Below are 25,245 nucleotides of genomic sequence, written 5' to 3'. Positions count from 1 at the left end.
CAACAGCCCTTGCTCTCTGAGAGCACGTGTTTGTACTGACTCAGAGGGACCTGGTGAGCTCCTTGAGATGCTCATTCAGAAATCCCTGGAGCGGGAAGCAAATTCAGTCCCCAAACCCCTCAGTGGAATGAGGGAGGCAACATGATCCAGTGCATGGTGGGGGAAGAGAATGAGATTTGGGGACCCGGCTTCTCTTCTCATTTTGGCCCCACGAGGTGCCCAGGCACCTCAGTTTCCCCAGGATGGGGATAATGGCAGCCACCTGTACAATGTGTGCTGAGGTCACTATGCAAGAGTGCAATGCTTGGAGATTATTATTACTTTTTTTTTTGGTGCACCATTCAACGACACACTCCGACAGTAGATTAATGGCACCAACAAGATACCGCTTGCTAGTTACAACTGACTTTGGCTGGTTTCAAATGGTTTTCCACAGAAAACACTTACAAGCCTACGCTTGGTTGTGCTGAAGCCCATGGCAAAATTCCACAGACCTGAACAGGGCCAGGACTTGGCATTCATGTGTTATTACAGACCTGTGACTTCAGCCGACTGAACGGCAGCATTTTGTCAGTGGGAACAAGACGCTGATGGATACAAGACTGAAGAGTGCCGGCTGGTGTTCCTCAGAGACTTTCCTCATTGATTATTATAAATTACACAGGCTCTGAAGATGAAAACCATGTTGGCTGAATTTCTAGGCTCTAATTTGAGATGAAGCAGCTCTCATAGTAAGAAATCTCCAAAACCATCATCACAGTCAGCACGTCAAGGTTTCAGAGGTGACCAATGTCACTTTAACCCCTTCTTCACACTTTATTTTTCATTCTTGCACTACCTTCTCCATTTTTTTTTTAGCTTTATCTGGAAATAGAAGCTGAAATATCATTAAAAACATTGTTATGATACTTCTGGACGGATAAGTAACAGAAAACATCACGGTGTATTGGGGGCCCGTTCCCTGAAACACTGTCCCATACTCTTTGCAGATGCTTGTGGCCTGAAACCTTGAAAAACTCTTTGATTAAGAAACTCAACTCTCAATTTAACCTCATCTGATCTGAGAACTTCCTGAGGTTCACCTAGCCTTACAAACCATCATGAAATAAAAGAGATGGCAACAAGAGGTGCAGGTCCAACCAGGTGAGTGATGCCCCATGAGATAAATTTAGAAAGCGACAAATACATTAATTCCAAAGTCTCCAGAAGATAGGAGTCTTAGATTTCCACAGTGAACTCCCAGGCACTGCGTTACACTTTGGATCCCACAAGCAGGCACTCACTGCAAATTATGTGGGTAAAACTCACAAGTCCCATAAGATAACAACTTTCTCCTTTTGTGCTGTTGCAGCTTGGCCTCACAAAGGAAAGCTGTAGGATTTCCAAAGATGATTTTTTTTTTCTCATTACAAACAGTGCACTGCCACCCTCTGCTGTCAGTGTTTCAGAATGGCAAGAAGGTGAAATCAGAGAATTCCTGACAGTGGAGTCACGGCCTGGAAAGAGCAGACTCAATCACACGTAGTCTCAAGGCTGTAGCACTCACAAGGTTTAAGTAGGTACTTCTTTACACCTCATAAAGCTAGGACATGGGACTGGACAGCCGTCTTCTCAGTCAGAAACTGTACTTCCACTTATGTGAATTTATAGGATCAATTTAAATGAAGGACTTTGTCTGCCTGTCTAGGTCTTTGTAGCTATATTCATCATTACAGCATTTTGGCATCTTTTTTCCTGGATTGGCAGTGCCTGTAACATTATATATCATATGTATATTCCTGTGAACTCAATGCACTGAAAACAAGTACATTCATTTTTCTAATTCCAATTAGTGTCTTGTTGGTATAATGTAAGGCAGACATCTGGTGACGCTGCCTATTAGTTTAATGGGTCTTAAATATATCTGTCCCATTTTTTCCTCTGTGAATGTCCCATTTGAAACATTTTTCCAGCGGATGTGGACTGGAGCTACATAACCCATGAACACTGCATATCATTATAATTATTATTATTGTTATTTTTATTATTGTGATAGCTCTTAAGGAAACTTTTCTCCCCACAAAATAGTGTAGATGCTACTTTACAGTCACATGAAAAACTCACGCCAAAAAAAAATGTTTTCTCCAGATCCTCATTACCATTTCCCCTGCTGGGGGAAAAACACTGGTTTCCAACTGATTTACAAAATTCAAGGGGTAAAAATGAAGCTGCCTTGGTGAAAACCTCTCCCTAATGAGGTCAGAGAGTCTTCAGACTGGGTGCTGCTTAGTGACTAATTACTGATGGACACTTAGCCTCTGCCTATTCTTTGCTACTCCTGGTGCTTTAAAACCCCTTACCAGAATACACACTCATCTGGAAAATCATCTCAGCTCCCCTTGCAGATCCTTCACCTGAAAGAGGTAAGCATGTGGTCTTTACAGCTGTAAGTGATGCATAGATTTGGGTGGAGGCAAATTTGTCTCTTCATTTCCTGGGCTTGGCATTGTTTTCAGATTCCCAGAATAGCAGAACTTCCCCTAAAATCAATCAACGGGATCAAAATTGAATAACATCACGGATGCATTTGACCCAAATATCATGCTGATTGTTATTTTTAATTTCCTTTATTTTAAGAGGCAAGTCCCTTGAAACTGTAGATGACCAGCTTGAATTTGGATCCAACTTGCAGTGAAAGGAGCTTTGTACGTTTTTCCAGGTATCCAACCTATTGACCAGCATTACCGTTCCTCTGGAGCCAAATGTTACAATGTGCTAAACGTCTCCACTACTCTTTCATCAAAGGATTTTGCCTGATCAAGTGCTCCTGGCAAAATAACCTGGAATAATCTCCCAGGCTGACAGTTGGTGTGTCTACATGTGCATTAATGCACCATTACTACTGAGCATTAAGTTTAGTACCTCTAATATGAGGTACTAACTAAATACCCAGTAGGCAGCAGTACTGCTCAATAGCAAAGGTGCATGGAGTTTTTGTGACACTTAATGCACAGTACATTAATTCTACTGCACATCAGCACAGCTTTTGCTGTGACACGCTAATGTGCATTAGAATTTCATAGTTTCATAATTAGTAGGGTCGGAAGGCACCTGAGCAGATCATCGAGTCCGACCCCCTGCCATGGCAGGAAAAAGTTCCGGGGTCAAACGACCCCAGCAAGGTGTTCATCTAGCCTTTTCTTAAAGACCCCCAGGGTAGGAGCCAGCACCACTTCTCTTGGAAGTTGGTTCCAGACCCTAGCCGCCCTGACAGTGAAGTTGCGCCTCCTGATATCTAGCCTAAATCTACCCTCTGCCAGCTTGTGACCGTTATTCCTGGTCACTCCTGGTAGTGCTCAGGAGGAACAGGGACTTCCACAGTGCCTGCTGGTCCCCTCTGACTAGTTTGTAACAGGCCACTAGATCCCCCCTCAGCCTTCTCTTGTGGAGGCTGAACAGGTTCAGGTCCTGTCGCCTCTCCTCATAGGGCCTGCCCTGCTGCCCCCTGATCATACGAGTGGCCTCCTCTGGACCCTCTCTATGCTGTCGACATCCCTCCTGAAGTGTGGCGCCCAGAACTGGACGCAGTACTCCAGCTGTGGCCTGACCAGTGCCGCATAGAGGGGGAGGATTACCTCCTTGGACCTGCTCGAGATGCATCTGTGGATGCATGACAAGGTGCGGTTGGCCTTCCTGACTGCATCCCCACGCTGCCGGCCCATGTTCATCTTGGCATCAATGGTGACTCCAAGATCCTTTTCTGCCTCTGTACAGACAAGAGGGGAGTTCCCCAACCTGTAGGTATGGTGCCGGTTGTTCCTCCCCAGATGCAGCACGTTGTACCTGTCGGTGTTGAATCCCATCCTATTCTCATCTGCCCACCCCTGTAACCTGTCTAGGTCCAACTGCAGCCTATTCCTCCCTTCTAGCGTGCCCACATCCCCCCACATCTTAGTGTCATCAGCAAATTTGAACAGGTGCTTTTTACCCCCTCATCCAAGTCACTGATGAAGATGTTGAACAGTGCGGGCCCGAGGACCAAGCCCTGGGGGACCCCACTGCCCACGTCCCTCCAGGTTGAAAATGACCCATCCACCACCACTCTCTAGGTGCAGCCCTCCAGCCAGGTGATGACCCATTTGACTGTGTAGGTGTCAATGCCATAGTCCCCCCGTTTTTTAATGAGAATGGGGTGAGACAGTGTCAAAAGCCTTCCTAATGTCCAGAAAGACTACATCACTGCTACCCCTGCATCTAAGGATTTGGTGACCTGGTCATAGAAGGCCACCAGGTTGGTCTGACAGGACCTGCCTCTAATGAACCCGTGTTGGTTGCCCCTAAGCATAACCTCCCCCGCTGGCCCCTCATGGACATGTGCCAAGATAATTCTCTCAAAAAGCTCACCCAGGATTGAGGTACGACTAACTGGCCTATTTAGTCTACTGTGCATTAAACGTCTTGTGTAAACACCCGTAGTACATCCATGACATCAGCAACTGGAAGAGTCCCAGTGGGAGATCCTTACCAATTGATAAGATGGATAGAGGCATAAAGAACCATGAGGGAGGCATGGCACTGAACAGTTATCAAGCCAGATATTTGTTCAATCAGGTGGGTTAGTGGGTCCGATGGCTTAAAAACCCCATTCACAAAGAAAACCATCATTTAGGCTCCTTCTTATAGCATTGAAAGGAGTCAAACTGGCAAGCTTGCTTCTTCCACAACACCACACACCATTGTACCTTAACCTAGACTTCTATGGGACTAGCCTCCCTCTCAGAATGGGAACACAACAGTTTGTCATTTTTCCCTCATAGTAGCACCTTTTCCTCCTTTTGCCACCACTCATCATCACCCATATAGTAGCTAGAACTGGTTGAAATGATTCAGTTCACTAGTGGGTACAGAAGATAAAGACTACGTCTGTTAACAAAATTTGGCTCTGACAATATGTTTGTTTCTATGATTTTCATGTTTGGATGAAAACCTAAAAAGTAAAAAATTCTGGTTTCAATATTTCATTGAAACATCACTAGCTTTTTGTCAAAACAATTTTTAATGCAATTTTTTTTGTTTCAATCAATCTTTAGCCAGAGGAAATTGCTTTTCATATTCAGCTTCATCAGTACTGTCTTTGTGGGGAAAGAAACTGAGGCAGAAAATTATTTGCCTGACCCAAAGTCATACAGCCAGTGCCAGAGCAATCAGCAGAAATCAAGAGTTTCTATAAATAAGCCCAGGTTAAGTATATTTTGCCTTGCTTCTTTCTGCCTTCTATCAAATGATTTTTAAATGTTATTAAGAAGTCTAGCCACTTCTTGACATTTGCCTTCCAATTTTACTTTGTTCCTTAAAACACCATGGATACAATTAATAAGGAAGCATGTAAGGGCAACATCTCCAGAAGTTACTAATGATTTCAGGTTCCTTGATTGCTCATCTTGAGATACTGTAAAGGCCATTCGTTTTCCAAGGTTTAGAGTTCTGTTTAAGTTTCATGACTTACAACTTATAATCTTGGCCTTAAGTAATCAAAAATGGTCAGAATGGTAATTTTGTCTTATAAGTGGTGCATTAGGCATCCAGAGGAACACCTGAGCCCATACCCCAGTGCCAATTAAGTGTATCACAAGTAAATCAAGGCAGAACATGTCTACTGGGCTGTTGAACTAGCCAGTCTACTCCAGGTGTGGCACCAGCATCTGCTATGATGTGTAATAAATCAGGCTATGCTAATTTGAAATACATTGATCTGCTGTGGTGCCATGTGTCTGTACAGTAAACTTCCTGCCACTACATCAGGGTCATTCCCACCTTGGTATGGAAGAGCCCTATTTAGCTCATGCATAGCAGGGATCAGCCTTGAGACCTCTGGTTCTTAAAGCCTAAGTTAATAGATGTAGCTCTATATGCTGAGCCTACAACAGGTTCATTCATCTTCGTATGTGGCCCTTCTACTACTAGAGGGGAACAGATCACCAATATTTAGTTACATAGGCCCACCTAATAGCCACAACATAGTGATGACTAAACTAGGTCCTTACATGCTGTTAATGTCATACAAATACAAATATAATGACACCAAAGAGACCGAGGGCCAGCAACAACCAGGCTGGCTACTGAAACCTAGAACTGTAACCCCAGCCCCTGCCAAGTGCCTTTTCAACACTGAAAAAGAATGGTGTGTCTGCAAAAGTGGAAGAGGGCAACTCCTCTCTGAAGGATGACAAACCTCTCTGCATACACAATCTTTGCTCCCCAGGTGTATGTGTACGTGCCTGCAGGAGAGCTTGCATTTCAAGTCTCCAAGTTCCAAGCACCATGCAGCAGCTAGGAATAGCACTGGAAAAACATTCTCATCTGACTTCATTAATCTAACTCTTGCTCATGTATCAAAGTGCAACGGGTTTTCTTGTAAAAATGATTAAGCTGCTAATTAAGCTGTTTATAACTTGTTTCCCTGGTTGCTAATGATAATTAACATGCAAATTAGCTTAGGGAGGAGAGGCACAGGGGTCCTCAGTTCATTACCAAGTTAATTACTGTTTGCATACTTAAACATTACAGTTATAAATGGTGGCATTTAATGTAATGGGCAAGATGATAATTATACCAACGACATTTTGAAAAGTCATTTCATTGTGTGTTATTTTTCTGGGTGATTAATGTTTCTATGCCTGTTTGATAAACTTAGCTCAAACCAATATAAGCCGAGAACTTCATGTAACTAAATAAGTTATTCCTGAACAATAATCTGTTTTTCTATCCCCTTCTGGCTGTAAAGGGATAGGGGGGAGGGGAGGGGGAAGGGAGGGAGGGAGGAAAAAAAAACCTGGGAAGGTCAGTATTACAAAGTAATAAGTAAAACACTTTAGTTAAGTGCATCTCTGCTCTCTATTCTGGTGATGCTCTGATGAGGAAGAAAAAATGTACTCAGGCCTCATTGTTGAGCACCCACAGTTTACTACCGTTTATTTTCCATTAGTATAGAAAGGCTACTTCTGAGATTGGAGCCCATGGTGCCAAGTGCTGTCCTGGCCCCCAAAACAGCTTAAAATACAAGCAGGAGAAATAAAAGATCATTAACCGCTTTTTTTTTCTTAGGTGAGGCAGTTGCGACAGACAGGTTAGCTAATGTATTACAGGAATAGTCTCCTGAATTGCAGCCCAGCTCTTTAGTCGAAAGATCCACATTCCCTTCCAATGGTTCCTCCACCGCAGTGGTAGATGCTGAGCAGGATGAAGTCCAGCCAAAGCTTTCTGGATAAAATGCAGGGTACAGAGACCCAGAGCTCCATTTGTGCATGCTCCTAAATATCTGTGTAGGACGTGAGATCTCAACTAGGCACCACTGCCCCAGCCAAGCCATTAACACCTTCAAGTGGATCTCAGAATGGGCAGGGCTGGTGGGAAGGAAGAGAGGGAGGGGCAACAGGTGAGACAGTCATACTCCACCTCGATATGCTTTAGGCCCAAATGCCAAAGCACACACATTCTGGATCACGTCTGACAAGTACAAGGAGAGAACTATTGATGGAGGAAAAAGTTAATGTGCATTCCCAGTGTGTTCTTTGCAGTAGGAACCATTCCCCTGCTTCTTGAAAGCCATGGGGTTAACAGTGACCATTGCCTAGCCTTTTGCTGACATAAAGGAACCAAAGCATGAGCCCTCCGCAAGTAGTCAGTGCCCAATGAACAATCCTGAAGAACTAATGCTTTGTCTGAAACAAGGTCCTTGGCTGAAGATCATCAGCCTTGCCCCTTCTCCAGAATAAGCAGAGCATCCTCGCTGCCAGGTCTGGAGCTTGGCAGTCTTCTGTTTAGCGCCATGAAGCAGGGAGCTAATTAATTTATGCTGCTGCATTACCGAGTCCCACAGCCACATCACGGAAAACCACCGCCCCAACCAAGTGAGTGCGGTGACCCTGGGGGCTCTGCACTGCTGCTGTTTAAATCTCCGTCACATGAACAAAGGGATTACTACTCACTACCGGAGTGACAAGAACTTCCTTGTAATCTTGTTCAAATGCACCTTAATCCTGCTCTTTCCCCGTATGCCCCGTAATCCTTTGCTTGGTTCACATGCTTTGTAATTATAGCTGGGCTCATGCTGCATGGAAGTGGGCAGTTGCATAGGAAAACAGAAGGGGTTTCTGCTCTCTTTCTCCACCCTCCCTATACACTAGGGGAGTCCTTTTTTTTTTTTTTAGTTTACTGACATAGTTATTATTAATCACATGCAAGAAAAGAGTGCTGCAGTCAGCAGATGGGACAAAAACAGGGGGTGGAAATAAAAGAATTAGGATGGAACAAACTGTACAGTAATGAACGCACTTCTAAACCTTTATTCAAAAGCGAAAGACAAAAACCTCAGCTGCCTCCTCCGGTTCTACTTCACTGCAGAGCAAATGGGGCTAAGTCGCAAAATGAACATGGATTTATTCACCTTTAAATGCTCCTGGAATCTATTTCCCCCTTGCTTTTCAGATGCATAGTTTGGTGCACAGAGAGATGTAACATCACACAGCAGCGCAGTGGCAAGAGGAAGGTAGAGCTGATCAGGAAAGAGAACTTTCTTACAGCAAACTCTGGTATTCCAATGGTTGGTTTCATCCCAAAACAGGACAGTTGTTTTTAGCTTTTTTGGCAGAAAATGCTGATTTTGACAAAACCTGTGTTCCAGTATAAAAACGCTGCAATCAATTTTTTTTTCAGCCAGGCTTACCAAGAACAAGAGATGAAACACTTGGTTCCCTAGTCTGCTGCTCTAACTCCAAAAGACAAATAGCTAGATAAGGAGGAAAAATTGCTAAGGGTGCAGTTTTACTTCACTGGGAAGTGACGACCCTAACCTGGAGTTGCTCACAATCTAATTCTTAGGCTAAGCAGGCAGCATGCAACTGGATACACTTCAGGATGAAATTTCATCATGTGGCTTCACAGCTCATGACATTGGGAGAGCTGCCCGACCTTCCATCACACAGCATCTATTATTCAAAGCAGACTAAGATCTTTCCTTCACATCAGATCCACTCCAACCTTTACAGCCATCTGGATGAGAGGTAGATCTGACATCCAGTCTGCAAATAACATGCTACTCAGAGCTGGAAATCAAATCCAATGTGTTGCATCTCTCTATGACGTTTTCTTTCTTTTTTCCCCTCTGATTCTATCCCATTCCTCTTAGGTTGGACCTCTCATGGCAAAGAAACAAGCCCTTTCTTTCTGTGATGTTTGCAACCTCGATGTACTGGTAAATGCAGTTTTCAGGCTCCCTGTTTGCATATATATGTTTGCATTCTCCAGTCTCTCTGCTCTTCTTTCAGTTCATTCTTCATTCAGGGTAACCATGATTTGTTTGTGTTACAAATGCTGGGTACTCTCATGGGAAGCCTGATTCAGAGCCCCGAGGACCTTGACACTAAAGGAATTTTAGGGTCTCTTAAAATTCTCCCTGAGCTAAGGAATATGTCCTCAAAGCACATCTCCTCACTCTCTCACCATCCGTTCTCCCCTTTTAAAACTATTTACTGCCTCTCCATGTTCTTGCCAAACCTCCTCTATCCCTCAAAAGCCTTCTAAGGGTGCAGCCCTTTGGAGTAGTGGTAAATGTGTCTCTGTCACCTTTCAGAGAAGGCAAAACTCTATAATTTACCACAGATGATGGAGAGTCTTTTGCTGAAATCACATCAACCTTGTATGTCTGGTCAGCAGCCTACATCACAGGTTCTTAGCCCCACTGCCATCCACATCTGTAGTCCATACTGTCTAAATATCCTCACACCATTCTGGGTTTTCCTTACAACGAATCTCTGGCTTGTATCCCCTTCAAAGCAAAGACCTACATTACCTGGCACTACATGCATGGACATCACTTTAAAAACAGATCCTCGCTTTAAAAACAAAGAGCCTCATTTACACCCAAGCCAGACCATATCATTTTTGGAAGAAATTAATCTTATCTGCATGTTCAGGAGTACCACCCTTCACAGGGGTTCCCCAGCAGTCCAGCCACCTGCACTCCCTGCCCACTCACCTCCCTTTAAAAATTCATCTGCTGTCTATGGCAACAAGAAGTTCTATTGTAATGTAGTTAAATATTAACTAGTGTTTAGAAAAAACAGTTGGCATGTTCTTGTTCATTCGTGATGGTTTGAGCTTTTACATATGCCTTCACCATACAGGAGAAGCTGTCTGATCCACTGGTTTGGGAATGAGATTAGAAACTTAGACTCCCAGGTTCTACTCCTGTTTCTACTACTCAGCAGGTGCATCTACACAAGCAAGTACTAAATAAATGTGCAATAACTGGAGTTACTGCACGGTAGTGCTGGCGAACGCCTTTTAAGTGATGCTGCTGCATAGTAGCATTATACTACTGCACAGTACAGCAGTGTCATATCACAGTTGTTGCCACACGACACTACTGCACAGTAGTATCAGGCTACCGTGCAGTCAGCATCTCATGTAGATGCACTCAGCATGTGATGCTGGACAATTTGCTTTGCTGGCAACTTATTTCACTCAGTGTCTCTGCTCTCCCCTCTTACCCACTGATGATCACATCTATTTAGATGGTAAACTTATCTTTTTCTATGTGCATGTAAGCACTCATGATGGGTACCATGATGGGTTGAACCTTTCCGGAGCCCCTAAGCGCTATGGCTATATAAATAATAAGCAAGTCTTCTGTTCATATCTTCATGCTCTTTATTTTATCCACATAGGATACACTACTTCCACACCACTGCACTCTTGTGCAGCTCAGCCAAATCAGGGGCTAATGATTTTTGCAACAGAGACCACAATTCACTGAGCACACCAGCCTCATTTCATTTGTTCCTACAAGTGGGCTCAAACCTCAGAACCAGAGTCCTGTGTGTTTGATCAACCTCCCTCCTCCTAATGTGATTTTGATTTCAGATTTGTTCCTTTTCATGCCCGCCAGTCTTTCCTAACAACATCACCTATGGCCCAATGTGACAGCAGTGCTAATTTATATCTTGATGGCTAATTAGGGTAATTAAAATGAAAGTAGTCAAAGCAAAAGGAATGGGCAATCTTTTAATAAACTGTCAAAAAATCTATATTAATCAGAAAAATGGTTATTTGTTTCCCCTGAATGTCAAAGAATATGGGAGAGAAAGAAAAGTTGGATTCTAGTATCAGTCCTGACTTAGGGGAACATTGTCAGGACCTGGAAAATATCCCTCACCTGTTAGAACATCTTAGATTAGTAAAAGCCAGTTCACATCTAATATTCAGGACTGATGCTACTTATTTCTTTTCAGGGGCAGAGGAAGTAAAGAGAACAGTTTCATTTACTCTTTACCCATCGGTTGCCCTTCCTGCCTGCTATTCACCAGCACGAGCACATTGCTTGAAGTAAAATGAATTCTTCAGGTTGAGTGTGTGCAATTAAAAAAGTAGTATTCTTACAGTGTGTTTAAAAAAAAAGAAAAAAATGTTTAGTCCATCCTAGATTAAATCTTTTAAGTTCTCTTCTTATGATTCAGGGGAAAAACTCTGCTCTAACTACAGGTGGCATTACCTGAATGATACCCAAAGCTGATCTACTCATAGGAGCCTAATGAGGTTAGAAACCCAGTTCCTACAGGATATGGATCCCCCAGCTTTACTGAGCCCCCTGGCATATAGAGCAGAAACATGCTGTGTAAATAGACAGGGCTGTTAGCACCTTAGAGGGGTGCGTCCTTCTCCGAAATATTTCAAGCTGCTTTTCTGATTAGGGGCTCATTCAAAGTCCTCCTGGATGGCTCTGGGTACTACTTTGAAGGCTCATAGCACGCTGAGGCTTTCCACTGTCTGCCGTGACGATGAAAGCAGCTCCTTTTCAGGGAACCTTAACTGGTGCCAAGGTGCCCTAGGGTTATCTGCGATAGACAGGCTGAAGCATTGGGGGCAGGTCCAGCACGCGGGGTAGGGACTGTATACTTGAGCTGTGCTTCATTGGCCTGCAGGGAACACAAGCCTGTATAGTGTCATGTTTACTGTCTCCCAGGTAACAAGGCATGTGCAAGGATGAGCCCAGCCAGCTCTGCTCTCTGCCAGTGGCACCCGTCTCTCCCGAGAGCAGCAGCAAGGTGCGCAGCAGGCCACAATGGGCCCCAGCTCCCAGCAGTGCAGGCTGTGACGGCCCTGAGCTTCCTCCAAAGCCCACAGCAGCAACTTCAGATGTCAGCTCTCAGGTACTTGAGCCCTTCCCCCTTCCCTGTAACTTTTTTGGATGTTTTTCCCTTATGCTGCAGGAGCGGGGTGTCTGATGCTAGAACCTGTGGGGAGCCGCACCTTCCCGTATTGGAAGGAAGGAATATGCCCCTGCCACCCTGATCTGACTCATCCCTAAATCAGGGAAAATCCAGGCAGGCATCACTACTTGTGCCAATCATTTTTTTAAAGTAAGATCTGCCCTCCCAAACGATGTCAGTCCTCAGAAATGCAGGCAGGATTAAATGATCTCCTTCTTGTCACTGCTTCCCCTCATCAGCTCCCACCAAGAGCATCAATGTCCAAGTGGTTTCTAATAGAGGAGGAAAGGCAAAGGGCAGGCAAAGAGATCCGGCATGGTTGATTTGGTTTCTTTCCAAGGACCAGGCTGTCAGAGCAACTGATGCAAATGTGTGCCTGCATGGAGGGGAGGGAGGGAGGAAGGAGAGGGGACAAAGCAGACAACTGGAGAGTAGAGGCGCTGATCAGACCTGGTCAGTGCACAGCAAGCCTTGAACTGGGGAAGGATGCATGTCCAGCTATTCCTCAAGTTGTTTGCAAACACTGATGATTATTCTTTTCATACCTGGTAGCACATGGGTGCCTCACAGCTACAGGGAGGGATCAGGACCTCACTATCCAAGTACTGTGCAAATAATAAGCAGAGCCAAGCCTGCTATCAGAGCATTTGTAGACAGTTTATTCCCTTTTTAAAAAAAACTCTAAACATTACTTTTGAATGATGTAGGAAATGCACTACTCTTCATTAGGCAAGAAGTTAGCACACCTGACCTAGTAAACTGGTGTGCTAGGTGTAGCAGTGGTAATCTTGGAGTAATCTGCCTTTGGGATGAGGTATAACTGATGGCCTGACAGCTAGCATTCCCTGAGAATCCCACAGTGCCAATTGATGGACCTATCAAAGTCCAAACCTCTTCTGAAAGAGTCGGTATTTTTCTCCACACACACGCACACACACACACACGCACACACACGCAGGCATGCACGCGCGCGCACCCCCCCCCCCCCTTGTGTACTAATAGCTCAGAGGTAGGTGCGTCTTGCCATCTGCAAGGCTTGGAAGATACAGGAGCAATATGTTCATTATTTCAACAGTCAGTTGCACAGAACTTATTATAAGTCATGGACTCTGTATTCACCTCTTCTAATCTTCACTTTCCTTTTTGATTATATTTGAAGGGACACTGACAATGCCAGTAAGGCCTGTCCCACAACATTAATTAGTATTAACGTTTCCCATCATATCTGTACAGCACAACCTGTCCAGAGCAGGCAAGATCTTTTCATTACGTGTGCGTATTGGGCTTAGCACTGTGGGGCTTGAGTCTTGGATGATACCTCTATGGTGGTACCTTGATAGAAATTATCATAGTTCACAGAGTTAGGTGAATACAAAAGGAATTCTAGCATTGTTGGGCTAAAGTTTCTTCAAGAGGCAGAACATTGCCTTAATGTCCTTTTTGTGAATAACTCCACTGTGGGCATGGCAATAGGACCCTGACCAAGCAAAAAGACCTCATGAGAGTCACTTTCCATCCAGCCTGGCAAATAACATCCCGATTTCTTCTGGGGGGGGGGGCAGCATTCAGAGCCCATTCACTATGACAGCTCCTACAATGCATCCTAACCCCATCGATGCTATTCATAGGTGATTAGCTCCAAGCTGGGCTGCATCCCACACCTACACAGAGCAACAGTATTCTTCTGCTGCTAAATGCACACACAGGCCTTGATGTCCCTTTTATGATCACACAAGCTCTTGAGATTCAGCATGGATGGCTGATACATGAGTGCTGGGGAGGTGATGCATGACAGCTGTTTGAAGAAAAGTGGAACATGCCGTTGCAGGGATTTGGTTAGGAAAGGGAAGAGGAAGTCAAGCCTTCATACACCTGTTTGAGAAACCATCAGGGCAAGCCTGCTGAAGCATGCACACAGTGCAGCCCTACAAACTACCACATCAGAGCTGGGTTTCCATCCAGCATGCCAGCTTTGCTGCTCTCTCATTCTTGCTGTTTGCCATGTAGGCATTGCATTGGACAATGCTCCTTTTTTTCTTTCTGGCAAAGTTTTTTCAGCTTCTTCAAGATTTAAACATTTTTGCTTAGGACACACACAGTAGGTCAAGGTCTGTTAATTACTATAATTTCTCATGGAATGAGGGCAGGCTTCAAGCTGTCATACTGTTCACCTACAGCCTGAGTAAACTGATAAACAAGACAACTCTACAGCTACCGCTGGTAGCTACCTATATTGAATCATAGCACAGAAGAAGGATTATTAATGTGGTTCCAAAAGGGTGCAGAAGAGACAGAGAGAAATATTTTACTCCTAGCCTGATCTCTGAGTAAAACTCAGTTAACAAAACAAACATATTTTAGGTTTGCAGACTGGAGGTAATCCTGAGTTACAGTTTTCGGAGATCGTTTAAAAAAAAAAATTAACAATAGAAAGGGGAGGAGAAAAATGTCAGCAATGTTTTTGTGACCTTTCCCTATTTTCTAACCAGCTGTAATGTAGATGTGACAAGGATGAGCCACTTTTCCAGCCCCTCCAGCACTTGGTATTGTTCTCCTTTGTCTTTGTTTTTAACTCACCAAAACTTTGCTGTTTGGAGGTTATAATAACATTCAAAACCTCTTAAGTCCTCACTTGTTTTTTTTTTCATAACTGTTTATTTGACAGACAATATAAAGGCACAAACTGTGGCAACATACTCCGCCTTAATATCTCTGATCTCTCTTTTACAGGCGCTCAAGAGGGCAGTGTGTGAAAAGCCAATTGCTGACAATGTAAGTACCCCAAATCAAGATGTCAGCTCAAGAGATTGCTACAAAGCTCTGCAAAGAAGGGGACAAGCACCTGGTCAGGGAGGAGATGTCTCTAGCCACGGCTTTCTACATGGCTGCATTCAGCTGTAGTGCATCCTTCGTGGTGCAGAAGGTGAAGTCCCTGGGGAAGGGGCTGTGGGAGAAAGTGATAAGCACCCTTGAGATGTGGTGCACAGGAGAGAGTCAGATTCCCAAGATACAGTGCGACAACTTGGCCATTGTGTCCCTCAACATGGGGGTCGCTGCTGTTTTTCTGTCCACCCTAGACCCCAGCAACATAGCTGCCTCCCTATGCAAGATGGAGGCCATGCTGGGCCAACAGCAGTATGAGGATGTAGTGAGCCAGTGTAATGCCCTGCTCAAAACCCACCCCAGACATTCAGCGGAGCTGCTGCTGACTAGGGCTTTGGCCTGGGTGCTATCAGGGACTCAGTCTGGGAATGGTGTTGTGGACTATATCCAAGCCTTTGTCAACCACCGGGCTGAGACAGTGGCCTATATGCACAGCAGGCAAAAGGAGCACCTGCCACAGGTGATCCAGGCCTTCTCCAGTTACCTCTCAGTGCACCGGGAGAAGGGCCCGGGGAGCCGGATCCTGGACAAATGGCAGGATGACTGCTATAAGTTCCTGGCTACCGTAGCGCCCGATGACATCTGGGTATGCAGAGCCCAGGCAGCATACCTCTTTGAGCAACGCAAGTTCGAGGAGTGTGTGGCCATTTACAGCAAGGCCCTGGAGGCTTTGTCTGCTGGCAGCCAGCTCTGGGACAAGAGAGCTATGGGTCTGCTGCTGGAGCGAGCTGCTGCTTACTTCTCCGTGGATGGGCGGACACAGGAAATGATGAAGGACTTGACAGAAGCTTTCATGGTCACCCCCGAGCAGGCCAAGAGGCGCTTTGATGAGCTGTTCACACCTCAGGATGCCGATGTGATCGAAGAGCAGGCTAGGGCTGCCCTGGAGGGGGAGTTTGCAGCCTACCGGGAAGCTGTGCGCACGCGGGCTGAGCTCCGATGCGACACCAGCACAGAACTGCTCTCCTCGGTTATCTGCACCCTCCAGTTCCTCATCCAGATTTCCCCAGGGGCCAAGCGAGAACTGAGCGCCCGGCTGGCAGATTGCCAGCTGCTGTGCGGGCATGTCAAGAAAGCCCTCGACATCTGTAATTCCCTCCTGGAAGCGGAGCAGAAGACATATTACAACACCCTCCTTGTGGTGCGGGGATTTTGTCACCTCCACGCTAACCATCCTAAGCAAGCTCTTCAGGACTTCCAAGAAGTCATAGAGCATGATTCCCCACACCCTAACAGCTGTGTGAAAGCCCTGTGTGGCCGGGGACTCATCCGGGTCTGCGGTGGCAGCCCTTACCTGACAGCCCTGGATTACATCACTGCCTGTCGGCTGAGACTGGAGGAAACCATCGTGACTATCAAGTCCTACGTGCCCTGGAACCAGAGAGGCCTGCTTGTGAAGGTCCTCCAGGAAGAAGGACAGAAGATGCTGCAGAAGAAGCAGCACCCAACAAGCAACTCAGCCCATGCACAGAAGAAAGGAGCCCAGCTGAATGGCTTCCTGACCAAAGAAGGGTATGTCTAATACGGGGACGGCTGGGAACAGGATACAGCCCCTCTCAGGTCTAGGGCCAGGTCTATACTAGTCTATAGCCCAAATAGCTATGTCAGTTAGCTGCCAGCATAATGTGGTCTAATGCATCAGTTTATGACCGTCTTAATAATAATCTAGTATTTTTCACCAATGGACTTCAAGATGCTGTCTAAAGGCAGTTAGTACTTTACTTCCATTTTACACGTGGGGTAATGGAGACAGAGGGAGAAGAGAATTGCTCAGAGTCACCCGGCAGATCAGTGGCAGGGCTGGGGATCAAACCCCTGGGGCACCTATACATGTGCAGAGAGGCTGCTCCAATGGAATTACAGTGTGGAGCAGACTTGATTAATTAAATCTTCTGGAGCGTGATAATTACCATGCTCCAGCAGACTCCAGCATCATGTGTATCAGTGTCCCTGCACTGAAAAGTGGCAGAGGGGGCACTTTAACTAAAGTTTGTTGGATGAGCTTTAGTTAAAGTGCCCCCACTGCCATTTTTCAGTGTGAGGACAGAGACACGTGACGCTCTGGGTGCTTTAATTCAACCAGCTCTCAGATCCACTCTAATTAAAGTGCTTCCTCCCCGCCTCCCCCAAAGCACGCATATAAACACCCCTTGTCTCCCAAGTCCCACACTAATACTGTTCAGGCAAGAGCTTGTCTAATGCAGTTATTAGCCTGGACATGACCATCTACTATTGTAATTTTTATTGTAGAATTCCTTGGTTGACACAGTCCATTATTCCTCATGGATCCTGTTATCACTGTCATCATTTATCTTCTGTGTTATGATGGGTTGCTGGATCAGATACCCTTTGGAGACCCTTTTTTTACTCATTGATTCCCCTGTTGTCCCCTGTAGGTGGTTTGCAACCAGGTTTTAGATGGCATACTTTGGATGTGACCTAAGTGCATGCATGCCGGGTCATCTTGGGTTGCTGAACTTTGGCACTTATTTCATGCTACCTGGACTGAGGGATAGATCAGCTTGATTGGAATGATTAGTGGTTGATGCTCTAAGGGTGTTCTCTGCTTATTCAGGGATGCCTCCGGAGTGCACCAGCTGGCATCTCTCCTGGTAGAGCTAGACTCCTGTGATGAGGCGTCCCAGATCCTGTGTGCCGACACCCTGTACCAGATGGATCGGGTGGAAGAAGCTCACAAAATCCTCTTAGTAGCTCTCTCTAGGAACCCTCAGAGTTCCCCCATCCTGGCCAGGCTGGTGCTGCTGCAGTTGAAGAAGGGCTTCTTGTACGACAGCAATCAGGTAAAAACCCGTGGCTAGCAATAAGGGTGAGACAATGCTCAGCAGATGAGCCCATCGGGGGAGTTCAGGGTTCTTCTGGGTTGATGTGGAGGAACCCAGGATATGAAGGAGGCCTGAGAAACAGAGCTTGAGAGACATGAACACTTCATCTTTTGTGATACTACTCAAAGTCATTTGGGTGGGAGTTGAAAAATATTTTTTTAATGGAACATTTTCATGATAAATTCTGCCTTTTTTGCTGGAAAATTTTGAAACGGAAGGTTTTTTGAGCAGCTGCCTTGGGTGATGAGCAGCTCTAATTGTAAGCAATACAACACGCCATGACAATTCCCAGAGTGATACCTTTGCGGAGTGTTGCGGCTGGCCTGGCTAAGCACCCCTTCTCCCTTAAACCAAGAAAGCATCCTTAGGATGATCAATGGCAATACAGTTCTCTTCCTGTGCATCTTATGTTTTAAAATAAACTGTGCAGCAAGGTTCTGCCAATAGGAACAGACATGGGATTTTGGATGCAGCGAAGTTCAGAGCTTGGAGTGAAATACAAGTTGCCCAGGCAGGAGCAGAACTTTTATGATCCAACTTCAGGCTTCCAGGGCAAAGCTTTCTGATTGTATCACAGGCTGCATGAGGGCATTTAGTTAAATACAGCCATTCATCACATTATCCTTAATGACACCTTTCATCAGACACTTTTAACTAGGTAGAGAGTGATTGAATGTGCCGCACCCCGGTGCTACTGTCATTGATGGACCTGGTAATTTTCCCCTGGAGAAGGGAACGGAGGGCTATTACCTTTCTCCTACAGATAGCTCATCTCATTATGGGTCTCTCTGATTCTTACCCACTGCCAACTCAAGACAGTAGGAAGATTAGCAAACAGCTGCCTCATTTTAGGATCTCAGAAGTTAGTGAGTCCCTGTCTGTTGAAAGCAGAGTGAGCCTGTCTGGATTTGGAATTATGGCCCAGAAAATAAGGCAGTAATCACATGAAATTTCTTCCCCAGCAGAGGGATAAAGAATGACTATCATGGAAACTCTGCTGATTCACACTGCTCACTGGTGCAGTTTAAATCCTACAGCCTGAGACTATCCATTTCCCTCACCACTCTCCCCCAGGGAACTGAATAGACCTAGATCCATCAGGTGAATGATTTCTTAATCATTCAAATCTGACCCTGTTTAGTAGTGAGTGACAGAGCCTGCTCACTTTTTCCAGTTTTGAGTAACAGTGCTTAAACAAGCATCCAGGTTCCAAGGTAAGCTGATATATAGATGCTTCCTCTCGACACCAAGAGATATCTCCCAGTGAAACAAAGTTTGAAAAAGTCTTAACAAGGTGTGTTTTGCCATTAAACTGTATTCACCCAATGTAACATACTAAAACCATATGGCATCTCATGGGGGCAGAACATTACTGGCACATACGTTCAGAGGAGTACATATGTTGTGATGCAAGGAGGAATAAGGGCAACTGTATGTGTTTAGAGCAAAGCCAAATTCCTGGTATTTATTCCTAACTTTGGCCAAAACACACTGCCTGAACTTGGACAATTTCTTTAACCTTGAAAACTCACTTGACCAAAAGCTTTCTTCAGAATGGGAACTCACAGAGTGGGAGCCCAGTACTACTAACATATAAATAGTAGTATGATAAATGATAGGCTTACTATATTGTTGCTGGTAAAAGGGCTTTGTAGTGCTTGAGTACAAGATCTGATAAGTGAGAAAAAATACTCTTGGAAGTAAGCCATTGGCTTTTGAAATTGGAAGGAAAAGCAAAATTAAAAATGAATGATAATTAAAAATTAGTCATAATCTTTAATGAGCACTCAACCCATTAACATTGTATTGCATCAGCATAGAAAATAAGTAAACAGAAGCACAAAAATCATACATTAGTTTCCTTCTTCAATGGCAATTTGTTTGTGTTTGAGCAAGTAGAAAGTATTCAAAAGAGTCATTTCTGCTAAGCAGTATATTTTATTTGCTTGCCTGAGGTTAAAAAAGGTAAATTACCATATTTAGCTGACAGAGGGTGCTGTTGCCTTTTTTTTTTTTTTTTTTTTAGCCTTTATACATCCATCCTGTGGGTAATGAGGACTAGTAGAAGTAGAATAGCTTTATTGCCACCAAAGAAAATGTGAATTATGTTAAATGTTCTGTGGTGCATGCTGTTAACAGGCAGGCACTTACCAAGTGACAAAGCTCAGTTGAGACTACATCAGGTCCTTGGAAAGATGGGCTTCTTACTCTACTTGCTCACTGGAGTTATTTTTTTTTTTCTTAAATGTTGAAAATCCCACACATAGGGTTAGCTCGTTGGCCAGGTAATGTACCCAAAGGGGCATATTCCAGAAGGAAATTGTGCCTGTGCCTTGAGTTTGATGGCATAGCATTTCTTGTGGGAGTTTATCTCTCCTTTCACTATTTCAAGAGGTGGCAAGTTGATGGCCCTCAGAAAGAACAGAAAATCAATGCCTGAGAAAAAACAGATTTCCCACATGGCCACATATACCAAATGCAGCGATTCACACTGTTGTTACTCTATGTGCATACGTTTTGCACAAAGGAACAATCCCTGCAGAAATGCTGGGTAGGTGCCATTCCCTCATATTGGGCACATCTGTATATTTATTAATGTGCCTTTGCTACTGCACATTGGCTAGGACAGACATTATACATCAACTGGTTTAAGTGATCAGAAACTGGTTTAAACCTGTAACAGAACAGATGGTCAGTTTGAGAATGTCTGAAACAGGTTTGAGATAAACCTGGCTGAATGTAGTATCAGGCTTAACTGATTTGGCTCAAACTGGTTTATGCAATGTCTGTCCCAGACCCCTTGCTGGTTTAAATTAAATCAGACTCCCCTAGCATCCTAGTATGCTCTCTGGGCTGGGCAGGGCTCTCTGCTCTACAGCAGGGCCGGCCCATCCCCTCTGCTCTCTAGCTGCAGCTTTGGCAGTCTCTGCAGGCATCTGTCTGGCTTCTGCTCCCCTCCCTCCCCCCCAGCAGGCATTCCTCCATCCCTCACAGACAGCTCTCAGCATTAGCTAGCAGACCACATGCTGGCTACCTCTGAGCTGTGGCACACAGGAAAAAGGCAGAATCAACAGGTACCTAATAAAGTCCCTCTGTTTTCTTAATGGGGTGATAAATATTGAGTTGGGGTGATACACATTCCCTGCTGGGCTATTCAAGAATTGATGGGGGGGTGCGCTCCCTAGTCAGAGTGTCCTGCCAGGGCCTGGCCATATCCCACTCTGCTCAGCTCTGTGCAAGGGAAGGGAGGGCTGCTCTAGTGCCCCCTGGCTTCTATCTTGAGCCACTGTGGGCATATGCCTGCATTTCCTCAGTCCAGAGAGAATGTCTGGCTGGTTACAAACCAATTCAGCCTAGCCAGGTTAGACTAACCTGCAAAGATAGAATCAATTCAGGCTCAGGCTTTTTGAATGTCTGTCCCTACCCATTAAGTTTAGTACCTCTAATATGAGGTATTAGATAAAGTCCCAGTAGCTGCACAAATGCTCAGTAACAAAGATGAATTTTTTTTGTGATGCCTAATGCGCAACAAACTAGTTCTACTGAGCATTAGCACTTTAACACAGGTTTTGCCATGATGTACTAATGCACAGTGGAATAGTCCTGCCCTGCTGCCTACATATGTCCATAGAGAATTAAACCTAGTATCCATAAAGTCAGCTTTTTCTTATTAGAACTGGTAGCAAATTAATTGGAGGGACAGTAGCTGAATGAGACCACTTTATTCATTTTGGCTTCTATGCTTCTAAAATATTTATTCTTTTGGTACCATGTTTCTCTATGAAAATATTTGCATTTTGAGTTGTTGATTTGCCTGTAGTGTGATGCAGCTGACACAAGACACACACTTTTAACAAGCAAGAAAATTAACCTAACATTTACATAGTCACCTTCCATCCCAAATGAAAGTCCTTTGCAAGAGTAACAGAGTTCAAATCATCCACCACTAAAGTGCAACTACATGAGGTGAAATGCATCAGCTGGGTAACAGGAGGCAGCTCCTCTCCAAGCCATCTTTTCGGGACAATAAATGAAGAGTACACCGTCTGAGTGAGATCTACTTTGCAGCATGTAGTTTTATTTGAGTGGAAATTTTGCCAGGACTCCTTAGCTAACACCACTCCCCTGAGCCATGTGATTGGTATGCTTAATGATTAGAACCTGGTGTGTGTGTGTGCACACGCATGTGCACCTGCATCCCGGGTCTGAAAGGGAACACAGTGGCCTACAGTAGCATAGATTGCAAGAGCTGAGAAGAGTCCCTCCTGCTGAGTTAACCCTCTCCCCTGACTGGAACATGTAGATGGCTTTTGAATGTCTCTCATTCAAAAAACTGGCCAAGCTTAACTCTTCTTAGCTTGTAAAACAGAAGGGTGCTTCAGTAACCATTTCTTGCTGGCAACTCTCCTCCTCCAGGCCCCTCTGTGGCTGGAGCCGTGTAGTAGAGGGGTCATTTCTGTCAGCCCTTCAAGGATTCCACCAAAGGTTTCCATAGGGTTAGCACCACCCAACCATAGTCAGTGGGCGCCTCTACACGAGATGCTTAACTGTGCAGTAGCGTAGTTCACATGCACATGCGTCTTCACATGCACATGCTTACTACATGGTAAATCTCGCTTATCTTGAGTAAATTTGCTATCTGTAAATGAAGTAGCAAATTTACTTTTGATAAGCAACGGCATGTAGATGCCTGGCCAGGAGCAAATCTGCTCCCTGTCAGCCATCAACCAGGGGGTGGGTGACTGCTTCCTGCCCCTGGCAGCTGCCTGCTGCCAGGGCAGGATCCACCACCAGAGCCCAGGCAGGAATTATGTCCTTCTGCCTCTGCAGCAGGGAGCTCCAAGCACCCTGCTCTGAGATGGTAATGGGGGAGTGGGGACCGGGAGATCCTTAGGGCTCTGCAACTGCAGAGCTGGTGCTGGGGGATAAGTGTCTCCTAGTGCTGGCTCCACAGTGCAGAGATGGGAACTCCCTGCTGGCAAGGGCTGGGGAACCTGTTCCCTGCCCAGCTCCATGAACATGGAACTGGGTGGGGAACAGGTTGGGGAGCTTGTTCCCCACTCAGCTCCACACTCACGCTGAGGGAGCTGGGAGGGGAACAGGCTCCCCAGCCTCTGCCTTGCATGCAGGGTAGGGGCTGGGAACTGTCCTGGTCAGAGGCAGGTCCCAGCCCTGTGCCCCAGTTGGGCGATCAAGACATGGGGCTTGGAAAGAGCTGCAGGGGCTGGAACCTGCCCCTCCCCGGCAGCTCTTTCTAAGTCCCCTGCCCCTGATCAGGAAGCCAGGTCCAGGGGACATTGTTCCCCCCCACCCCGGCAGCAGGCAGCCCATGGGGACAGGGTGTAATGTGGCCCTGGCCAGGAGATAGCAGTCTCCTAATCCTACCAGTCTAGAGCTCCCTCTGGTGGTTGCAGTGGCCCACTGCAGAGCCCCAGGAGTGGGAGTAGCTTGCTGCCATTAGCAGCAAGTCTGCTCCCTCTTCCCTGCACGTGTAGACACCTGGCCAGGAGCATTTACTCGCAAGTAATTTACTCACGAGTAAACTCATCCCAGATCAAATGCACATATCAACACACCCAATTTATCTCACTTCAATAATGCATTCTTGTCTCATTCTGTGCATGCAGCTCTTTACTATCTGACATGCTTAGCCCTTTCTTTCGGAGTTTTTCCAGGCAGGTCAGCAAGCAGCCCCCTCCAGGTCTCCTCAGCCCAAACATGAAGTCAGCAAACAAACTGCTCTGCTGCTTTCCTGTCTACAGCCCCAGCTGTCTGGCTCAGAAAAGAGAGCAGCAAACTCCCTGTTCCTGCTCTCACAATCCCCAGCCTTCCCCAGGAAAGACCTGCCACCTACTGCAGCTCCCAGCACTTCCTTTCAAAAGCCCCTACAATGTTCTTCCTCCATTTATTAGCCCAGGTGCCATTCTTTCCACACTCCTAATCCGGTAAGGAAGGCTGCCCCTGTTCCTTCGCAAGAGAACCTGCCTTGTTTAAAAGGGCCAGCCCCTCTGGAACAATACACTTGGAAATCACAACCCACCTTGACATCAGTGGCACATTTTCTGTGTTCATGAGTCTGCTCTGTATTTGCTGATCTTGTAGCTCTGAAGGATGACTGAAAAGTCTAACATTTATTTCCAGATTCGTAATATCCTAAAGGCTGGGGGCTGGCCTGCTAAAGTCAGAGATTCTGCACAGGAAGTCAGTATCTTGTTTTATATGGAAGCACACAGAATAGACTCTTTTTCTCTAAGAGCAACATATCTAAGTCTGTCTTCATGAACACAGTAACTGAAGGAGTCCTTTCCTCCTGTCTCTTGTTCTGCATTTCCTTGACATGTGTCCTTCAAGAGAGATGGTGAGAAAGGAGGGAAGCTATAAGAATATTTCAAATGAAAGATTTTTGTTTTTTGAATTTTCCATTTCCAGACCAGCTCTCAGTACCTGGATACATGCTGTCGCTAAAAATATGTCTGTGTCCAATGCCAGACTTAAGCAGGGATGGGAAATGGCTGAACTGTTACAGATGCACATTTCTCCATGTTTAACAACGGTTTTGCCTGAAATTATGTTTAGGGTTTTTAAGGAGGAAAAGGTTGTCTTCGGTTACCCAATCCCCTTCAAAGTCACACTCCACTGGGAGCCTGAATGCTATATTCCCCTACTCACCCAGTTCAGCTCCTGCAAATGGGTAGAATTTACCCATAAAACCTCAAGTTCTCCCCCTTCTTCTTGCTTGTCTGGCTTGGATTTACCTGCTGAGTGCTTGGTAAGTGGAGTACTGTTTCAGGGGGAGAAACGTCTCTTAGGTTCTGCTCTTCGGGAAAGCAGGTAAAGGTTTGTGGTGGTTTCTTTCCCTACTGACTGGTGGCCCAAGGCGAGGATGTTTTGAGGAGCTCTTACAATATAACAACTGCTCAGTAGCTGAAGACCTCCATCCCATGGCTTCTTCTGGGTTGCATTCCTCAGAAAAGCACTAAAAACAAGAGGTGACATTTATTGGATTTCTGTGAATTCACAGATTTTGCTTTTGCAGTCAGAGTACTTGAGATCCTTCCTCTGCCCCTTCACCAGAACACACCTCTTTGGGGCTGTTAGCAAGTGGTTTAGCACCCTTTCCAGTCTAGCTGAGGGACCAGCTATGAGGAATGCACAAGTTTGGGCAAGTCAACATTTTTAAACAAAAATTCTCTTCCAGGCCTTCTAAAATGGTCTTTTTCCCTAAACAAGAAATTCTCATAAGGAAAAAAAAAGTTTTATATTTAAAATTA

At 45.4% G+C, this 25,245-nt stretch overlaps 1 protein-coding gene and 1 long non-coding RNA gene across 2 annotated transcripts in view; one reads left to right on the top strand and one right to left on the bottom strand.

Moving 5' to 3' along the window:
* The first annotated feature begins 14,930 nt into the window (after positions 1 to 14,930).
* Positions 14,931 to 25,245, top strand: part of TTC34 (tetratricopeptide repeat domain 34) — a 53,116-nt gene continuing 42,801 nt past the window's right edge. Inside the window, exons 1-2 of the mRNA XM_090023771.1 lie at positions 14,931 to 16,643; positions 17,707 to 17,932. Coding sequence (XP_089879897.1) covers positions 15,040 to 16,643; positions 17,707 to 17,932 — 1,830 coding nt within the window. The 5' untranslated portion in view covers positions 14,931 to 15,039. The remainder of the gene's footprint in view (positions 16,644 to 17,706; positions 17,933 to 25,245) is intronic.
* LOC149854667 (uncharacterized) overlaps positions 23,119 to 25,245 on the bottom strand; it is a 58,949-nt gene continuing 56,822 nt past the window's right edge. Inside the window, exon 3 of the long non-coding RNA XR_016438671.1 lies at positions 23,119 to 24,950. This is a non-coding gene — a long non-coding RNA (uncharacterized LOC149854667). The remainder of the gene's footprint in view (positions 24,951 to 25,245) is intronic.

The sequence above is a fragment of the Crocodylus siamensis genome, chromosome 12, assembly GCF_052110815.1.
Source record: "Crocodylus siamensis isolate JL-2025a chromosome 12, ASM5211081v1, whole genome shotgun sequence".
Lineage (NCBI taxonomy): Eukaryota > Metazoa > Chordata > Crocodylia > Crocodylidae > Crocodylus > Crocodylus siamensis.
Note: the sequence above shows the minus strand (reverse complement) of the source record. Positions and strands in the feature narration are given on the sequence as shown.